We start from the raw sequence: 20938 nt of genomic DNA, 5'->3' as shown, positions 1-20938 counted from the left end.
CTCGAAAAATGCGATCCCTGGTGGAGGGTATGTAAGATTCGGCTCGGCCGAACTTTTCACGTTTTTACTTGCTATATATAGGATTGAGCATTCATATGGATACATGAATAGAAATATTTTCACTGTTCTGCTCGCCACTGTATATCAAAAGCAAAAATGTTCTCATTCCCTCAATGGGAGAGAAACAGGTATTATCTTAGATATTTGCTTATTTGTTGATATAATAAAATTTGGAAAAATTTTGACAATGTTTGCTATTAGTTATACCGCTTCAGCTACAGAGGCGGGTTGTTTTTTATAAACGGTACGCGCAGCATAGTCACTTTGCTGATAAGGCCTTAGAAATGGTTTTTTTGGGCTCATTTATTGTATTGGCCATAGTCGTAATCATTTTGCTGTATTGGAAATATGTTCAAAAATTGCATTATTGGCAACGTCAGGGTGTGGACTCTATTAGCATTTGGGACATGACTCAGAACTTGAAGCTGCAGCCATGGGGATTGGTTATCAATAAATACTATCGCCAAATGTGTGCCGAAAACAAGGCGTTCAAGGTAATCGAAGGATTATTGGTATCAGTGGTGGTCGTTCAAGATCTTGAAGCCATTAGGGACATAATGATAACCCAGTTTGATAGTTTTCCCGATCGAGGTTTCTATGTGAATCCTCGTGATGCGCTGAGTGTTAATTTAGCCCGCCTAGACTATGACCTTTGGAAACCATTGCGGCAGAAAATGTCTCCAAGTTTTACACCAGCCAAAATACGATACATGTATCCCACTCTGCAGAGGGTGGCCAAGCAATTTGTAGAGGTCTTGAAAGACGAATGCCAAAGGCTTGCAAATCAAATTGAAATCTATGACTTATGTGCCCGCTACACAACTGACTTCATTGGCAATGTGGTGTTTGGTTTGGAATGCAATAGTTTGCATGAGCCACATACGGAATTTCGCATTGAAGGTGATAAGGCTTTTTATCAGATACGCAAACCCTATTTGGATTTATTTGCAATTAAATTCTCCAAATTAATGAGATTTTTGAATGTACGGGCCTTCGACAAGCAGAGCAATGATTTCTTTACACGAGTGTTCAAGGAGAGCATGGAGCTAAGGATAAAGAGCAATGAACGACGCAATGATCTAATGGATCTTCTTGTCGACTTGAAGCGAGAGCATGAACATGATTAGGAAATGCCTTTAACCTTGGAGATATTGGTGGGTCAAGTTTTTGCTTTTTTCATAGGGGGATTTGAGACCAGTTCGTGTACCATGAGCTATGCCCTTTACGAGATGGCTAAAAATACACACATACAAGAGAAGGCTCGTGAAGAAATACAACAATGTATGGTAAAACATGATAATGAAATAACCCATGAGGCTTTAAGGGACATGCAGTATCTGAAATCCGTATTACAGGGTAATGACTTGTATAATGAAAGTTAACCGAGCTTGAAATAAAAATCTTTGTTTTGTAGAAACTTTACGGAAATATCCCATTGTTCCTCTAATGACTCGCATTTGTCGTCGTACTTGCAAAATAAAAACTACGAACAATGCTCGCATTACCATAAAGAAGGACACCATGATGCTCATACCAATTTATGGAGTTCAACATAATCCTGACATTTATCCCCATCCCGAACAATTCGTACCGGAACGTTTTAATGAAGAAAACAATGCCAGACAAGATCCTTGTACATTTTTAACCTTTGGAGCTGGTCCAAAAACTTGTATTGGAGAGCTACTTGGTAGAATGCAAATGCTTTTAGGTTTGGCTCTACTGTTGTCCGAATTTAAATTTTCCGTATGTGAGAAGACTCCCAAAGAGTTAACATTTGATCCGGAAAATACCTTCCTATTGTATGTTAAAGATGGCATTCAATTGAAAGTTGAAAAACTGAAGTAGTGTTATAAAAGAAAAAAATGAGTCTATTGTGTTTTAATATGAGAATTTGAGTTGGGATGTGCTTGAACATTGAATAAAAATGCTTTTGCAGGTGAGTATATGCCGTAAAACAAGTAAAAAGGCATTAAGTTCGGCCGGGCTTTGGAAACCCACCACCTCGGGAATATATATAAACACTATTTCTTTATCATCCGCTGAAAATTGGATGACTTAAGCACCCAAATTTGGCACGGACATTGAGTGGTCTAAAATAAATGGCACTAATCAATTTTGTAGAACAAAATATTGGTCTTTTTGGCAAATATATTCAATTATAAACCGATCTGAAGGTCGGATATCGTGAGACTCAGAAAAACTCACTGCTTAGAATTTCAGCGAAATCGGGCAATAAATAAAGCTTTTAATGGCTTCAGTCCCCTTATCGGCAGATCGGTCTATATGACAGCTATATCTAAAAATAGTCCGATCTGAACCATATTTAAGTCGGATATTGGGAGGTCTTAACCTATTTACTGTTTCAAATTTCAGCGAAATCGGGTAATAAATACGGCTTTTATTGGCTTCAGACCCCTTATCGGCAGATCGGTCTATATGGCAGCTATATCTAAATATAGTCCGATCAGAACCATATTTGGATCGGGTGTCTAGAGCCTCACGGTTTCAAATTTTAGCGAAATCGGATAAAAAGCAAAGCTTTTATGGCCTTCAGATCCCTTATCGGCAGATCGGTCTATATGACAGCTATATCTAAATATAGTCTGATCTGTACCATATTTGGGTCGAATATTAGGGGGCCTAAAAATGCACACTTTTTCAAATTTCAGTGAAATCGGGTAGTAAATAAAACTTTTATGGCCTTCAGACCCTTTATCGGGAGATCGGTCTATATGGCAGCTATATCTAAATATAAGCCGATCGGAACCATATTTAGGTCAGATGTCAGGAGGCTTAAAATAACTCATTGTTGCAAATTTCAGCTTAATCGGGTAATAAATAAAGTTTTTATGGTCTTCAGACCCTTTATCGGCAGATCGGTCTATATGGTAGCTATATCTAAATATAGTCCGATATGAACTATGTTTAGGTTGGATGTCGGGAGGCTTAAAACAGCAAAATGTTTTAAATTTAAGCGAAATCGGGTAATAAATAAAGCTTTTATGGGCTTCAGACCCTTTATCGGGAGATCGGTCTATATGGTAGCTATATCTAAATATAGTCCGATATGAACTATGTTTAGGTTGGATGTCGGGAGGCTTAAAACAGCAAAATGTTTTAAATTTAAGCGAAATCGGGTAATAAGTAAAGCTTTTATGGCCTTCAGACCCTTTATCGAGAGATCGGTTTATATGGCAGCTATATCTAAATATAAGCCGATCGGAACCATATTTAGGTCAGATGTCAGGAGGCTTACTATAACTCATTGTTGCAAATTTCAGCTTAATCGGGTAATAAATAAAGTTTTATGGTCTTCAGACCCTTTATCGGCAGATCGGTCTATATGGTAGCTATATCTAAATATAGTCCGATATGAACTATGTTTAGGTTGGATGGCGGGAGGCTTAAAACAGCAAAATGGTTTAAATTTCAGCGAAATCGGGTAATAAATAAAGCTTTTATGGGCTTCAGACCCTTTATCGGGAGATCGGTCTAAATGACAGCTATATCCAAATATTGTTCGATCTGAACCATATTTACGTTAGTTGTTGAAAGGCTTGAAATATCCCACTGTTGCAAATTTCAGCGAAATCGGGTAATAAGTAAAGCTTTTATGGCCTTCAGACCCTTTATCGAGAGATCGGTTTATATGGCAGCTATATCCAAATATATTCCGATCTAAACCATATTTACATCAGATGTCAGGAGGCTTAAAATAACTCACAGTTTTAAATTTCAGCGAAATCGGGAAATAAATAAAGCTTTTATGTGCTTCCGACCTTTTATCGGGATATCGGTCTATATGGTAGCTGTATCTAAATATAGTCCAATCTGAACCAATTTTGGGCCAGTTGTCGGGAAGCCTTAAACTATTCACTATTTCAAATTTCAGCAAAATCGGATGAAAAATAATGTTTTTTATGGACGTTAGACCTTTATCGGAAAGTGGGTCTATATAACAGCTATATCCAAATATGGTCCGATTAGGCCCGTTCAGGAACTTAACTAGCGTGCATCAAAAAGATGTATCTGTGCCAAAATTCAGCTCAATATCTCAATTTTTAAAGGCTCCAGAGTGCTTACAACAGAATGACGGATAGACACGGAGATCGTTAAATCGTCTTAGATTTTTCCGACGATCTGAAATATATATATACTTTGTAGGGTCGGGAATTAATATTTCGATGTGTTGCAAATGGAATGACTAAATGAATATACCCCCTGTCCTACGGTGGTGGCTATTAAAATGATGCGCACAAATTTTCGTTGTAAGTGATTGACACCACTGTGGTTCAGGGTATTATAGATTTGTGCATTAGTTTGAAGAAGAAGAGCTAGACCCATTGATAAGTATACTGATCGACTTAGAATCAGTTTCTGATTCGATTTAGCCATGTCCGTCCATCCTTTTGCCATCTATGAGTCCATGTATTTTGTAACCGTTATCTCACGGTTACTAATTCGGTAGGTAATTGGATTGCTGAGTATTCGCTTGTCTTCTGACGTTGGACTTATTCGGGGCCTAAGGTTTGGCTAATGCGAGCAGCGCGGGTATCACCGCTGCTTCGATTGGAGTCTGGAAAGACAAGAACAGAGTTAAGGAATAGGGGGTGTGTAATACAGTATGGATGTCGAGATGGGAGGCGAATGAATCAGCGTAAGGATGGGAACGCTGATCCTACGCAACTTGGATGCGAACTAGGAATCTAGTCGCATTAGCTTTGGGACCATAGCAGCAGGCCATACCATCGCGGCATAATCAACGCAACAATGGAATTCCTAGAAGGAATAGAAGAGGTTTCCGATCGGACACCTGAGACGATAGATGAGGTCGGTTGCGAGGTACTGCTGCCAGCGGCACAGTCTCGTATTGACGAAACCTTGGTATTACCATATGGACGATCATGCTACACTGATGGATCTAAGCTAGAGGACGGGGTGGGCCTGGAAGTCTACATTGAGAACCCAGGAACTAAGATCTACTTTAGACTGCCTGACCAAAATACGGTCCTGCAGGTGAAGAGTCGGGCATCGTTTGAGAACTTCTTTACGGCCAGTAAACTGATGGCAATAACAACCAGAACGGTAAGGTCACCAACAGTCTTGGAGTGTGAAAAGGTGATTAACGTCTTCTTTTGAGGAGTTCAGAGGCTGGAGGACTACAAGCTCACTTATGCATAATTGGTGTGGCAAGTGTGGGAAGGGTGAAGAGATGTTGGAGCATTTCCTATGTCATTGCCCGGCTTTCGCGGCTAACAGACATCTACCCTTAAGTGGGGATACAATACCAAACAGGAACCACCTTTGAGGCGTAGTAGGGAAAACAATAAGAAATTTATGAATAGAACGGAATCACGGATTTAGATTTTCTTTTTCCCAGTTAGGTTGAAAAGAGGATGCGGATATTAATACGCCCCATTCAACTATAGACATACACCTAAGCCAGTAAGCGGCTTTTGTGCGCTCTTAATACTAAACAAGTAAAAGCGTGCTAAGTTCGGCCGGGCCGAATCTTATATACCCTCCACCATGGATCGCATTTGTCGAGTTCTTTTCCCGGCATCTCTTCTTAGGCAAAAAAGGATATAAGAAAAGAGTTGCTCTGCTATTAAAACGATATCAAGATATGGTCCGGTTCGGACCACAATTAAATTATATGTTGGAGACCTGTGTAAAATTTCAGCCAATTTGTATAAGAATTGCGCCCATTGAGGCTCACAAAGTAAAATAGAGAGAACGATTTATATGGGATCTGTATCGGGCTATAGACCGATTCAGACCATAATAAACAACGTTTGTCGATGGTCATGAGAGGATCCATCGTACAAAATTTCAGGCATATCGGATAATAATTGCGACCTCTAGGGGCCAAGAAGTCAAGATCCCAGATCGGTTTATATGGCAGCTATATCAGGTTATAAACCGATTTGAACCTTTTTTGACACAGTTGTTGAAAGTAAAAATAAAATACGTCATGCAAAAATTCAGCCAAATCGGATAGGAATTGCACCCTCTAGAAGCTCAAGAAATCAAATCCCCAGATCTGTTTATATGACAGCTATATCAGGTTATGAACCGATTTGAACCATACTTGGCACAGTTGTTGGATATCATAACGAAATAATTCGTGCAAAAACTAATTCAAATCGGATAAGAATTGTGCCCTCTAGAGGGTCAGGAAGTCAAGACCCAAGATCGGTTTATATGGTAGCTATATCAGGTTATGGACCGATTTGAACCATACTTGGCACTGTTGTTGGATATAATAAGAAAACACGTCGTGCAAAATTTCATTTCAATCGGATAAGAATTGCGCACTCTAGAGGCTCAAGAATTCAAGACCCAAGATCGGTTTATATGGCAGCTATATCAGGTTATGGACCGATTTGAACCATACTTGGCACAGTTGTTGGATATAATAAGAAAACACGTCGTGCAAAATTTCATTTCAATCGGATAAGAATTGCGCACTCTAGAGGCTCAAGAATTCAAGACCCAAGATCGGTTTATATGGCAGCTATATCAGGTTATGAACCGATTTGAACCATACTTGGCACAGTTGTTGGATATCGTAACAAAACACGTCGTGCAAAATTTCATTCTGATCGGTTTACATGGCAGGCATATCAGGTTATGGACCGATTTCAACCATACTTGGAACAATTATTGGATATCATAAGAAAACAAGTCGTGCAAAATTTCATTCCAATCGGATAAGAATTGCGCACTCTAGAGGCTCAAGAAGTCAAGACCCTAGATCGGTTTATATGGCAGCTATATCAAAATATGGACCGATATGGCCCATTTACAATACCAACCGACCTACACTAATAAGAAGTATTTGTGCAAAATTTCAAGCGGCTAGCTTTACTCCTTCGGAAGTTAGCGTGCTTTCGACAGACAGACGGACGGACGGACGGACGGACGGACGGACGGACGGACATGGCTAGATTGACATAAAATGTCACGACGATCAAGAATATATATACTTTATGGGGTCTCAGACGAATATTTCGAGTAGTTACAAACAGAATGACGAAATTAGTATACCCACCATCTTATGGTGGAGGGTATAAAAAGTAACCTCGAAAATGAAAATCCAAGTTAGGAATTCCGTGCTACTTACAAAATCCTTAATTGTTCTCCATGCCATGTCCCTAAGTTGGACCATGTCTGGTAGTGTGGCCCCACCTAAGTGCCGATATCTGTTAGATACGAAGGTCGAACAATGACATAGGAAATTCTCCAACGTCTGATCATCTTTCAAGCATGCCCTACATATGATACCACTTGTCGCACCGAGTGAGCTCGTAATCCAGAAACAATTGAAGAAGTACAGAAGATTGGAGGCCATCGTAGCCCAGAGCTAAGCATATCCGCCTATGACGCTGAAAGCCTTGTTTCGAATCCTGTTGAGAACATCAAAAGAAACATCTTCCAAAAGAGGAGTCGCACTGCTGCACGCCGTTCGGCCCAAAAAGTAGCCCCCTTATCATTGAAGTTTAATTTGGATCGGACAGCAGTCATTGATGTGTGAGAAGTTCGCCTCAATTTCTTAATGGAATCTTCATGGGAAAAATTGCATTTGCAGTACAGAAGATCGGGGCACTGAATACACTTTCAGCCAAATCGCCTGTAACACGCAACTAAGTATTTATAAATAGTTCAATGCTGCTAAATCTTTGTAAATATTGTTCTTTACGAAATATTTTTTTATAATTTAACAATACGTAACAAAGATTATTTTTGATTTTCTCTGTCAATATAATTTTTAATCATTACACTGAAGGTCTATTATATTAAAAGCGCGTCACTGACGTTATATCGCTTGATATATTGCTTAGGCTGCAAAAAAAAACGTCAAAACACTATTACAAAACGGTATTTTATATAAAACAAAATAAAGGAGGAACAAGTAAAGCGTGCTAAGTTCGGCCGGGGCGAATCTTATATACCCACCACTATGGATCGCATTTGTCGAGTTCTTTGCCCGATATCTCTTTTGTTAACAATCGAATGGTAACGGAAAAAATTACCATGCTATTAATGCTATATATTAAGGCCATACTTGGTTTGGATGTTGAAGACCAAAGTGGAAGACACTGAGCAAAATTTCAGCAAAATCGGATAAGAAGTGGGAGATCGGTTTATATGGGAGTTATATCAGGTTATTAACCGATTTAGACCGTACTTGGCATAGTTGTTGGAAGACAAAACAAAACATTGCAAAATTTCATCTAAATCGGATAGTACTTGCGGACTCTAGTGGTTCAAGAAGTCATATCCCAGATCGGCTTATATGGCAGCTATATCAGATTATGATCCGAAATTGAACCAAAGTTGGGACAGTTGTCGGAAGTCATAACAAAACACCTCGGGCAAAACTTCATCCACATCGGATGAGAATTGTGCACTGTAAAGGCTCAAGAAGTCAAGACCCGAGATCAGTTTTTATGGCTGCTATACTAAAACATGGACCGATTTGGCCTCTTTACAATACCAACGTAACTGTAATAATAAGGAGTATTTGTGCAGAATTTCAAGCGCCTAGCTTTACTCCTTCGAAAGTTAGCGTGCTTTCGACAGACGGACGGACAGACGGACGGACATAGCTAAATCGACTTAAATCGTCAAGACGATCAAGAATATATATATATTGTTGGGTCTTAGATGAATATTTCGACGATTTGCAAACGGAATGGCGAAATAAGTATACCCCCATCCTATGGTGGAGGGTATAATGAAGTCAGGCGGAGCTGACCCATATGTAAACCCCAAATATCCATATCAATGTCTAGTGAGGAAACACTGGAAACCGGGCCGTATCTTTGAAACCCACCACCATGGATTTTGCATGGGATTGATACAAAATAAAATTAGTTGAAAGGCATTATTTTACTCTATGCGCCAAATTTCTACCAAATCAGGCAAAACAAGTAAAAGCTTGCTAAGTTCGGCCGGGCCGAATCTTATATACCCTCCACCATGGATCGCATTTGTCGAGTTCTTTTCCCGGCATCTCTTCTTAGGCAAAACAGGATATTAGAAAAGATTTGCTATGCTATTAGAGCGATATCAAGATATGGTCCGGTTTGGACCACAATTAAATTATATGTTGGAGACCTGTGTAAAATGTCAGCCAATTCGAATAAGAATTGCGCTCTTTGTGGGCTCAAGAAGTAAAATAGAGAGATCGATTTATATGGGAGCTGTATCGGGCTATGGACCGATTCAGACCATAATAAACACGTATGTTGACAGTCATGAAAGAATCCGTCGTACAACATTTCAGGCAAATCGGATAATAATTGCGACCTCTAGAGGCTCAAGAAGTCAAGATCCCAGATCGATTTACATGGCAGCTATATCAGGTTATGAACCGACTTGTATTTTATTTGACATAGTTGTTGAAAGTAACAATAAAAAATGTCTTGCGAAATTTCAGCCAAATCGGATAGGAATTGCGCCCTCTAGAAGCTCAAGAAGTCAAGTCCCCACATCTGTTTATATGACAGCTATATCAGGTTATGAACCGATTTGAACCATACTTGGCACAGTTGTTGGATATCGTAACAAAAGACGTCGTGCAAAATTTCATTCCAATCGGATAGGAATTGCGCCCTCTAGAGGCTCAAGAAGTCAAGACCCAAGATCTGTTTATATGGCAGCTATATCAGGTTATGGACCGATTTGAACCATATTTGGCACAGTTGTTGGATATCATAACAAAATACTACGTGTTAAAATTCATTCAAATCGGATAGGAATTGCGCCCTCTAGAGGCTCAAGAAGTCAAGACCCAAGATCTGTTTATATGGCAGCTATATCAGGTTATGGACCGATTTGAACCATATTTGGCACAGTTGTTGGATATCATAACAAAATACTACGTGTCAAAATTCATTCAAATCGGATAGGAATTGCGCCCTCTAGAGGCTCAAGAAGTCAAGTCCCCACATCTGTTTATATGACAGCTATATAAGGTTATGGACCGATTTGAACCATACTTGGCACAGTTGTTGGATATCGTAACAAAACACGTCGTGCAAAATTTCATTCAAATCGGATAGGAATTGCGCCCTCTAGAGGCCCAAGAAGTCAAGACCCAAGATCTGTTTATATGACAGCTATATAAGGTTATGAACCGATTTGAACCATACTTGGCACAGTTGTTGGATATCGTAACAAAACACGTCGTGCAAAATTTCATTCCAATCGGATAGGAATTGCGCCCTCTAGAGGCTCAAGAAGTCAAGACCCAAGATCTGTTTATATGGCAGCTATATCAGGTTATAGACCGATTTGAACCATATTTGGCACAGTTGTTGGATATCATAACAAAATACTACGTGTCAAAATTCATTCAAATCGGATAGGAATTGCGCCCTCTAGAGGCTCAAGAAGTCAAGACCCAAGATCTGTTTATATGGCAGCTATATCAGGTTATGGACCGATTTGAACCATACTTAGCGCAGTTGTTGGATTTAATAACGAAACACGTCGTGCAAAATTTCATTCCAATCGGATAAGAATTGCGCACTCTAGAGGCTCAAGAAGTCAAGACCCAAGATCGGTTTATATGGCAGCTGTATCAGGTTATGAATCTATTTGAACCATACTTGGCACAGTTGTTGGATATCATAACAAAACACGTCGTGCAAAATTTCATTCCAATCGGATAAGAATTGCGCACTCTAGAGACTCAAGAAGTCAAGACCCCAGATCGGTTTATATGGCAGCTATATCAGGTTATGGACCGATTTGAACCATACTTGGCACAGTTGTTGGATATCATAACAAAATACGTCGTGCAAAATTTATTCAAATCGGATAAGAATTGCGCACTCTAGAGGCTCAAGAAGTCAAGACCCAAGATCGGTTTATATGGCAGCTATATCAAAACATGGACCGATATGGCCCATTTACAATACCAACCGACCTACACTAATAAGAAGTATTTGTGCAAAATTTCAAGCGGCTAGCTTTACTCCTTCGGAAGTTAGCGTGCTTTCGACAGACAGACGGACGGACGGACGGACAGACGGACGGACATGGCTAGATCGACATAAAATTTCACGACGATCAAGAATATATATACTTTATGGGGTCTCAGACGAATATTTCGAGTAGTTACAATCAGAATGACGAAATTAGTATACCCCCCATCTTATGGTGGAGGGTATAAAAAGAGCTTCTAGAAACCGAACAAGGATAATCGAGAGATCGGTTTATATGGGAGCTACAGCAGTTTAAAAGACAGATTTGGATCGTACATGGCACAGTTGTTGGAAGTCGTAACAGAACACCAAATGCACGATTTTAGTCACGTCGGATAAAAATTGTGGCTTCCAGGAGATCCAGACTTGAAATCGAGAGATCGGCTTATATCAAAGCTATATCAAAATCTGGACCAATTTGGGCCAAGTTTCAGAAAAATGTCGAAGAGCCTAACACAACTCACTGTCCCGAATTTCGGCGACATCGGACAGGTTATAGACCGATTTCAACCGTGGCACAGTTGTTGGAAGTCGTACAAAAAACACTATGTGCTAAATTTTAGCCAAATCGGATAAAAATATTGAACTGCAGGGGCTTAAGATGTCAAATCAAAAGTTCGGGTATAAAGGAGCTGTGTCAGGTTATAGACGGATTTTAAACGTACTTGGCCAGTTGTTGCAAGTTGTAAACACTACATACAATAGTTGCAACTGGACACTACATCAATATATTACACTTTCAACCCAATAGGATAACAATAGCGGCCTCTATGGGCTAAATATATCAAATCGGGAGATCGGTTTAAATGGGACCATTATCCAAATCTGAACCGATATGGCCCATTTGCAATCTCCAACGACATATATAAATGAAATGTATCTGTGCAGTCTTCCACGGGTCTAGCTTTATGCGTTCGACCACTATCGTGATTTCGACAGACGGACGAACGGACAAATGAACGGACAGACGGACATGGCTAAATCGACTCAAAATGTCCAAACGATCAACAATTTTCCACGTGTTACAAACGGAATGACTAGGATAGTATACCCCCATCACATGCAGGTGGGTATAAACATGAATTCATTGAGATCTATTTCAATAAAAATAAGTATTAGATAAAAACAAGTAAGAGCGTGCTAAATTCGGCCGGGCCGAATCTTATATACCCTCCACCATTGATCGCATTTGTCGAGTTCTATGCGCGGTATCTCTTTTTACACAAATAATAATAATAGAATAAGAACTGTTATCCTGTTGGAGCTATATCAAGTTATAGTCCGATTTGGACCATAATTGAATGCTGATTGACATTGTAGAAGTCATTGTGTAATATTTCAGTTCATTCGGATAAAAATTGCGCCTTGTAAGGGCTCAGGAAGCAAAATCGGGAGATAGGTTTATATGGGAGCTGTATCAAGCTATTGATCGATTCAGACCATACTAGACACGTATATTGAAGGTCATGAGAGAAGGCCTAGTACAAAATTTCAGCCAAATCGGATGAGAATTGCGCCCTCTAGAGGTTCGAGAAGTCAAGATCCCAGATCGGTTTATATGGCAGCTATATCAGGTTCTATATCGATTTAGGCCATACTTAGCACAGTTATTGGAAGTCATAACAAAAGACCTCATGCAAAATTTAAGCCAAATCGGATGAGAATTGCGCCATCACTTGGCTCAAGAAGTCAAGATCCAAGATCGGTTTACATGACAACTATACCAGATTATGAACCGATTTGAATCATACTTAGCATAGTTGTTGAAAGTAATACCAAAACACTACGTGCAAAATTTTAGTTAAATCGGACGATAATTGCGCCCTCCAGAGGCTCAAGAAGTCAAGACCCAAGATCGGTTTATATGACAGCTATACCAGTTTATGAACCGATTTAAACCATACTTGGCAAAATTGTTGGATATCATAACAAAATACGTCGTGCAAAATTTCATCCCATTTGAATAAGATTTGCGCCTTCTAGAGGTTCAAGAAGTCAAGACCCAAGATCGGTTTATATGGCAGCTATATCAGGTTATGGACCGATTAGAACCATACTTTGCACAATTGTTGGATATTATAACAAAATACGTCGTGCAAAATTTCATTCCAATCGGATAAGAATTGCGCTCTCTAGAGGCTCAAGAAGTCAAGACCCAAGATCGGTTTATATGGCAGCTATATCAGGTTATGGACCGATTTAAACCATACTTGGCACAATTGTTGGATATCATAACAAAATACGTCGTGCAAAATTTCATTCAAATCGGATAAGAATTGCGCACTCTAGAGGCTTAAGAAGTCAAGACCCAAGATCAGTTTATATGGCAGCTATATCAAAACATGGACCGATATGGCCCATTTACAATACCAACTGACCTACACTAATAAGAAGTATTTGTGCAAAATTGCAAGCGGCTAGCTCTACTCCTTCGGAAGTTAGCGTGCTTTCGACAGACAGACGGACGGACGGACCGACGGACGGACAGACGGACGGACATGGCTAGATCGACATAAAATTTCGCGACGATCAAGAATATATATACTTTATGGGGTCTCAGACGAATATTTCGAGTAGTTAGAAACAGAATGACGAAATTAGTATACCCCCCATCCTATGGTGGAGGGTATAAAAACAGCAAGGAAAGGCAAAAGTCGGGCGGTGCTGACTGTATAATACCCTATAAGTACATAGTGGGAGCAATATCTTATTCAGACCCAAATTGGATGAACCTTGCCGGATATTTTCAGATGGTTTATTAAGCAAATCGCATCACATTTCGAGCAAATATGATTAAAAGAAATAAAAAGGCGTTAAGTTCGGTCGGGGCGAAATGACCGGTCTATATGGCAGCTATATCCAAATCTGGACCGATCTGAGACAAATTGTAAAAGATTGTCGAAGGGCCTAACACATCTCACTGTCCAAAATTTTTGCGACTTCGGACAATAAATGCGCCTTCTATGGGCCCAAAACCTAAAATCGAGAGATCGGTCTATATGGCAGCTATATGCAAACCTTGATCGATCTAGTCCAAATTACAGAAATATATCGAAGGGCTTTATCTAAATCACAGTCCAAAATTTCGGCGACAACGGACAATAAATGCGCTGTCTATGGGCCCAAACCCTTAAATCGAGGAATCGGTCTATATGGCAGAAGTATGTCGAGGGGCCTAATACAACTCACTGTCCCAAATTTTGGTGACGTCGGACAATAAATGCGTCCTGTATGGCCCAAAACTTTAAATCGAGAGATCGGTCTATATGGTAGGACTCAAATCAAAGGCATTCGGGAGTAGATTACAAATATGGTCAATAAGTAGGAATAGGATTCATAATTCATTGATAACGGAGGCGTAGCGGACCCTCCACCGTTACCCCAAAAGCACCACCCAAAATCAAAAGTGGACCGATAAAGCCAATATGGGTATCAAATGAAAAGTATGCGGGAGTAGATAACGAATCGGGCATACAAATTCATGTCGAAGTATAGGGGGACACCCCACACTCACAAAAACGGGCAAAATGAGAATATATGGGCCTCGGTTTGTTTTTCCGTATAGATTGTAAAACGACATAACCGATTTTCTTGAAATTTTCGCATATTGTGTTGGTCTGGAAGGAAACATAGGCTATATAATTTTTCGGCATAGAAGGGGGACGGACCCTTCCCCTTATGCCAAAAACACAACCCAAAATCGAAAGTGGACCGATCGGGACAATATAGGTATCAAATGAAAGGTATTGGAGAGCAGAATACGAATATGGTATTAAAATTTGAGTCAAGTACCCATCGGTACCCGCCCCAACGCCAAAACTCCCCTAAATTGACATAGTGGACGTTCCTTTCAATATGGGGCTCCAATGAAAGGTATTCGGGAGTAGATCTCGAATCTGGTATTCAAGATCAGATCGAAGTATAGGGGGTCACGCAACCTCTCAAAAACGCCATTAGATCCATTATGACTATATGATACTTGGCTGAACCTGAACTTGGCTGGGACCAAGTACCCAGGTCCAGGGTCCGAACGTCGTCGGACTCGGCTCTTTGGGAAAAATTTTTTAAATGTCCATGTATGACATTGTACCTCGCAAAATTTCGCCGACATTAAAAGGGCATAAACACCACTTTGTCCGATTTTCTCGCCAGGATTCGAATGCGTTCAGCGTCATTGGCTACAATGGCACAAAATCGATATCCGCATTCAGGGCGAAGAGTCCCCATCCTAAAAAGATATTAGAGAGTTAAAGAAGGCGCAGCGGAGCGGGCTTCGTTCGGCTAGTATATATATATATGACAGCTTTATCTATATTTAAACCGATTTCTATGAAATTCACTAGTATATCAAGGGTAATAAGAAAACCCTTCTTGCCAAATTTCGAGAGAATCGGTTCACAAATGAGCAATTTATTGCAATATTAGTCCAAATCGGTCAAACATATATATGGGAGCTATATCCAATTCTGAGCCGACTCTTTCCAATTTCAATAAGATTCGTCTCTAGGTCAAAAAATATGCTTGTACCAAATTTTAAGACGACCGGACGAAGATTGCTATCTGTACTTTGTATATCAGTTAACATGGACAGACAGACAGACAGACTGACGTAGCTAAATCCAATCACAAAGTTATTCTGAGTCAATCGCTATACTTACCATTGGTTCGATCTCTCTTCCTTCTGTGCTTACAAACAAATGCACTAAGTTATAATACCCTGTACCACAGTGGTGGTGTAGTATCGCCTTTAGGCGACAATCAGTTTTGACTCCTCTAAATCGCTAGGCACTGAAGATGTAGCAGAGGTTGTATTACAAGCTGTGTCCAATAGACTGGCTCCTAGGCTTAGGGAGCTATACTCTGCTCTTACTACCATGTCTTATATACCTGTCGGATGGAGGGACACTAGGGTCATTTTCAAACGAAGGAAAACCTTACCACACGAAGGCGAAAGATTTTCGTCCTATTAGTCGGTCATCCTTTATTCCAAAGATTCTAGAGAAGTTGGTAGAAACAGATCTTAGGGAAAGCATTATTAATACTTTACTTTCAAAAAGATGCATTACAGCAGGCTTGGGATTTGTAGATCTAAAAATATGCATAAGCAGAAGAACACCTCAAGGAGGTGGACTGTCTCCTCTACTTTGGAAAATGATCATTAATAATATATTATTGTCCCTGGAAGAAAAGGGTGTAAAAGTGGTCACTTATTCTGAAGACGTGGCAATTGCAGTTAGGAGAAAGTTTCCCTGCACTGTTGGAGATATACTTCAGGAAGCTCTGGATTAGAAATTGAACTTGAAATCCAACATTTTGGAAAGGGCCAGAAAGCCAACTCTTGTCCTATACATCTACAAGAGCGTTTCAAGCACAGGGTATAGCCTGCAGTTGTCAGACCTATAATGCTATATGGTGCTGTGGTCTGGTGGACAGCGCTTCAAAAGTCCACCTACTGTTCAATACTAAATCGAATGCAAAGGATGTTTTGTTTATGCATTACAGCCGCACTGAGGACGACACGATCCGATGCCAAACCTAAAGCCTCTGGACACTGTAACTAGACAAAATACTCCGACCATTGCTGTGAGGTTAAGGGAGATTTTGCTTTGGTCATGCGGCGCATACAGACACTGTGTTATCGTTGATACAATACCCGATATCCCAGGTAGTGGGGATTACACATTATCTGATTACATACCATTGATAAAAGGTGCTGTACCAATATTCCTGATAGCACCCATTGAAACTACAATATCCTTGATATTAGAAATTACGTAGCCTTCTATACGGATGGTTCCAAATTAAACGCATATGCGGGCTTTGGTGTTTACTCTGAAGAACTAGGTAGGACTTGTCATATTGAAAAGGTTACCCGACCACTGCAGTGTTTATCACGAGGAGATCCTTGCAATTAAAGAGGTAGTGGAATGGGTAAGATATAATGCCATAACGACGATTGGCATACATATATTCTCAGACAGCCATTCACCTATTAAATCTGAAAGGAACATATTTCTGAATTCAAAATTCGCTCTCGACTGTCGCAGATCTCTCAACGAATAAGCTGAACAGTTCTCGAGCTTGCGAGACTAGCAACTACCTTGCAGATTCCATGGGCACTGGAATCTGTGGGTATGCTTCTAGCGACATGTTACCTAAGTCCTAGGGATCAGGTCCGAAGGGCAACGAAAATGGTAACAATGTGTGGAGTTGTGAATCTTCTAAAATATGTAGTCCAATCTAGATTTGAAAAGGTCTATCGCTTTGCTGTCGCAGGCTTGAATGGGCCTCTCAGTCATTGTGTCCGTCATGACAGGTCTCTATGAAATCGGAAAACATGTTGACAGACTGAAGGTTACCAGTAACGACTTCTGCAAAAGCTATGAGGACTTTGAGGAAGAGGAGACTATAGAACGGCTACTGGGTGGGTTCCGCACTGGCAGTCAGAAGGAGTTCCACTTTAGGTTCTCATTTCTTTGAGAACTTACTTGATTTAGCGGTTGTGAACATTCGCATGTTGTTGGGCTTTTTACGACGATCTGGATGGTTGAACGGTAGGAAAAAGAAGGCATATTCCTCCTCTTGATCCTGTGGCATCACAATGGAAATAAACGTCTAAGCGAATCTAATGGCAGACTGCCGCTCAAACCTAACCTTACCTAACAATTGCCAATAATTCAAACTTGTTGAAACACTTTGCGACCTTGTATACTGATTAATATTTGCTATTTAAGCTATTAATTTTGCACACTTTGTAAGCGGGTAAAAATTAAAATGGTCTTATCAATTCCAAATGAATCTTTAGTAGTGGTCTTTAATTCAATACGTCGACATCAGTCTGCGAGTTCAATTTTCATTAATTCCTTCCATAATGGTATGGATTTTAACTTTTGTTCTGCTATTGGTAAGCACTTTGGCTGGGATATATTTGAGGTATAGCCAAAGGCAAAAGTTTTGGAACAGACAAAATGTGGAAACCGTAGGCCTTTTGGAATTTATACAAAAAGTCAAAAATGATCATTTGTTTCTGGTGGTGGATAAGATATACCAGGAACTTCGCGCTGAGGACATTCCCTGCAAAGTGGTCGAATCCTTGCTAAATACAACTGTAATACTTCGGGATCACAATGCCATAAAGGAAGTTTTGACTTCACAATTTGAAAATTTTCCCGATCGCGGTTTCTATATGAATCATAGGGATCCCTTGTTGGTGAATCTATCTAGATTTCACTATGACATTTGGAAGGCCATGCGGTTGAAATTGACACCTGCCTTCTCGCCAGCCAAAATGAAATACATCTTCCCCACCATGGCCGAGGTGGGCGATCACTTTGTGCAGGTGCTGCAGCAGCAAATATTTCGCGGAGAGGACATAGTGGACATGCATGACATATGCAAGCGTTTCTCCATGGACGTCATAGGCACAGTGGCCTTTGGCATTGAATGCAACAGCTTGAAAAATCCCCAGGCAGAGTTTAAATTGCAAGGTGAAAAGGCTTTGCTGCAACATTTTCGCACATTTGTGGATCAATTTGCCGAAAAGTATAGCTGGCTAATGCATTTCATTAATTTCAAATATCACTCCCAAGACTCCATTCGTTTCTTTACCCATATAGTCCAAGAGACTTTGGCCTATCGTGAGAGAGAGAATATCAAACGCAATGATTTTATGGATTTGCTAATAGAGTGCAGAAATGTCGAAGCAGAAAATAAAAATGAAAATCACCTCATGAGCCTGGAAATGTTGGTGGGTCAGGTGTTTATATTCTTCGTAGGAGGCTATGAGTCCAATGCAGCAGCTTTGAGTCAAGCCCTTTTTGAGTTGTCACGAAATACAGAAATACAAGAGAAGGCCCGGCAGGAAGTTATGCAAGTAAAATCCGAGCATGGCAATAAAATAACCTATGAAAGTTTGAAAAGTTTAAAATATATCAAACAAATTGTGCTGGGTAAGTAGTTAGTCGAAATTTCTTAATTTTCTGCTGTTAACGATATTTTGCTATTCAATTCAAAAATTCTCTTGGCTTGATTGCAGAAACTTTACGCAAATATCCCATTGCGCCCGCCTTGATGCGTTATTGCCGCCATACCGCCATCCTAAATACTTCCACTGGCCCTATTACATTGCCAAAGGATACCACTGTGATGATTCCCGTTTACAGCATTCACAATAATCCCGACTTTTATCCAAATCCCCAAGAATTTTGTCCCGAGCGTTTTGATGAAGCCGAAGAAGCTGGACGTCCACCACACACTTTCCTTACCTTTGGCGATGGTCCTCGCAATTGCATTGCTTCGGGTTTTGGAAAAATGGAATTATTGTTTGGTTTGGCTACATTACTATCCAAGTTCCGATTTTCAGTGTCACCCAAAACACCTCGACAAGTGGAATTTAAAAAGAATGTTCGTTATTTAGCCAGTGTGGAAAATGGAATTTATTTAAGGGTAGAAAATTTGTGAAGTGGAAAAGGTCACAGAAGAATTAGTGAGAATAGAATTGAAATTCTGGACTTAAATGCTTGTAACATAAACTGCATGTGTAATAAATAAAGTCTGGATTTGTATGCAAAGTCGAAATTTTGCCCTCCATTACTTGACAAATGCGGCGGTAAATATTGGGTTGCCCAAAAAGTAATTGCGGATTTTTCATATAGTCGGGTTGACAAATTTTTTCGCAGCTTGTAACTCTGTAATTGCATTCTTTCTTCTGTCAGTTATCAGCTGTTACTTTTAGCTTGCTTTAGAAAAAAAGTGTAAAAAAAGTATATTTGATTAAAGTTCATTCTAAGTTTTATTAAAAATGAATTTACTTTCTTTTAAAAAATCCGCAATTACTTTTTGGGCAACCCAATAGTATATATGTATATGGCGCCCCGGTATCCGAGTTGGTAGCGTGCTTGGATTACCAGTGAAGGTCGTTGGTTCGATTCCCTCCAGAAGCCTTGGTCTATCGCTACTTTGGTATCACAATGGACTTAAAGTTGTCTGAGTGAGTCTGTAAAGGACTGCCACTATTACCTAACCTAACCATGATGCTCTCATGCTATCGCAGAGATTGAGCAAACCAAATATAGAGTGAGAGCAATGATATGGGTTAGGTGGCATGCCATTAGGTTAGGTTAGGTAAGAGAGGCAGTCTAGTTCCAAACAGACTCACTTAGACGATTTTAGTCCACAATAGCGACAGACCAGGCCCTGATGGGAATCGAACCCACAACCCCCCACGGGTAATCCGAGCACGCTACCAACTCAGCTACCGAGGCGACCAGGGGATGGTATGCCATTAACTAACATGCCAAATCGATGTTCGGAATCATTTTATTTTAACAAAATTAAATCTTATAACAAAAATACCACGGCGTTTGCAAAATAAACATGTAAAAGCGTGCTAAGTTCGGCCGCGCCGAATCTTATATACCCTCCACCGTAGAGTTACTTTCCCGGCATCTCTTTTTAGGCATAAAAAGGATATAAGAAAACATTTACTCTGCTATAAGAGCGATATAAATGGTCCAGTTTAGACCACAACTAAATTATATGTTGGAGACCTGTATACAATGTCAGCCAATTCGAATAAGAATTGCGCCCTTTGGGGGATCAAGAAGTAAAATAGAGAGATCGATTTATATGGGAGCTGTATCGGGCTATAGACCGATTCAGACCATAATAAACACGTATGTTGATGGTCATGAGAGGATCCGTCGTACAAAATTTCAGGCAAATCGAATAATAATTGCGACCTCTAGAGGCTCAAGAAGTCAAGATCCCAGAACGGTTTATATGGCAGCTATAGCAGGTTATGAACCGATTTGAACCTTATTTGACACAGTTGTTATAAGTAAGAATAAAATACGTCATGCAAAATTTCAGCCAAATCGGAT

General features: G+C 40.0%; 2 protein-coding genes across 2 annotated transcripts; both read left to right on the top strand.

The window, feature by feature from the left end:
- The first annotated feature begins 344 nt into the window (after positions 1-344).
- LOC106090388 (cytochrome P450 6a22-like) lies at positions 345-1187 on the top strand. The gene has a single exon (XM_013256556.2). The coding sequence runs from the start codon at positions 345-347 to the stop codon at positions 1185-1187; it is 843 nt and encodes a 280-aa protein (XP_013112010.2).
- LOC106090389 (cytochrome P450 6a22-like) lies at positions 390-19634 on the top strand. Its single transcript, XM_059369722.1, has 5 exons — positions 390-1416; positions 1475-1901; positions 4794-5145; positions 17866-19006; positions 19093-19634. The coding sequence occupies exons 1-5, from the start codon at positions 1191-1193 to the stop codon at positions 19515-19517; spliced, it is 2571 nt and encodes an 856-aa protein (XP_059225705.1). The 5' UTR covers positions 390-1190; the 3' UTR covers positions 19518-19634.
- Positions 19635-20938: the final 1304 nt, after the last annotated feature.

Source organism: Stomoxys calcitrans, chromosome 5 (assembly GCF_963082655.1).
Source record: "Stomoxys calcitrans chromosome 5, idStoCalc2.1, whole genome shotgun sequence".
In the NCBI taxonomy this organism is placed as follows: domain Eukaryota; kingdom Metazoa; phylum Arthropoda; class Insecta; order Diptera; family Muscidae; genus Stomoxys; species Stomoxys calcitrans.
Note: the sequence above shows the minus strand (reverse complement) of the source record. Positions and strands in the feature narration are given on the sequence as shown.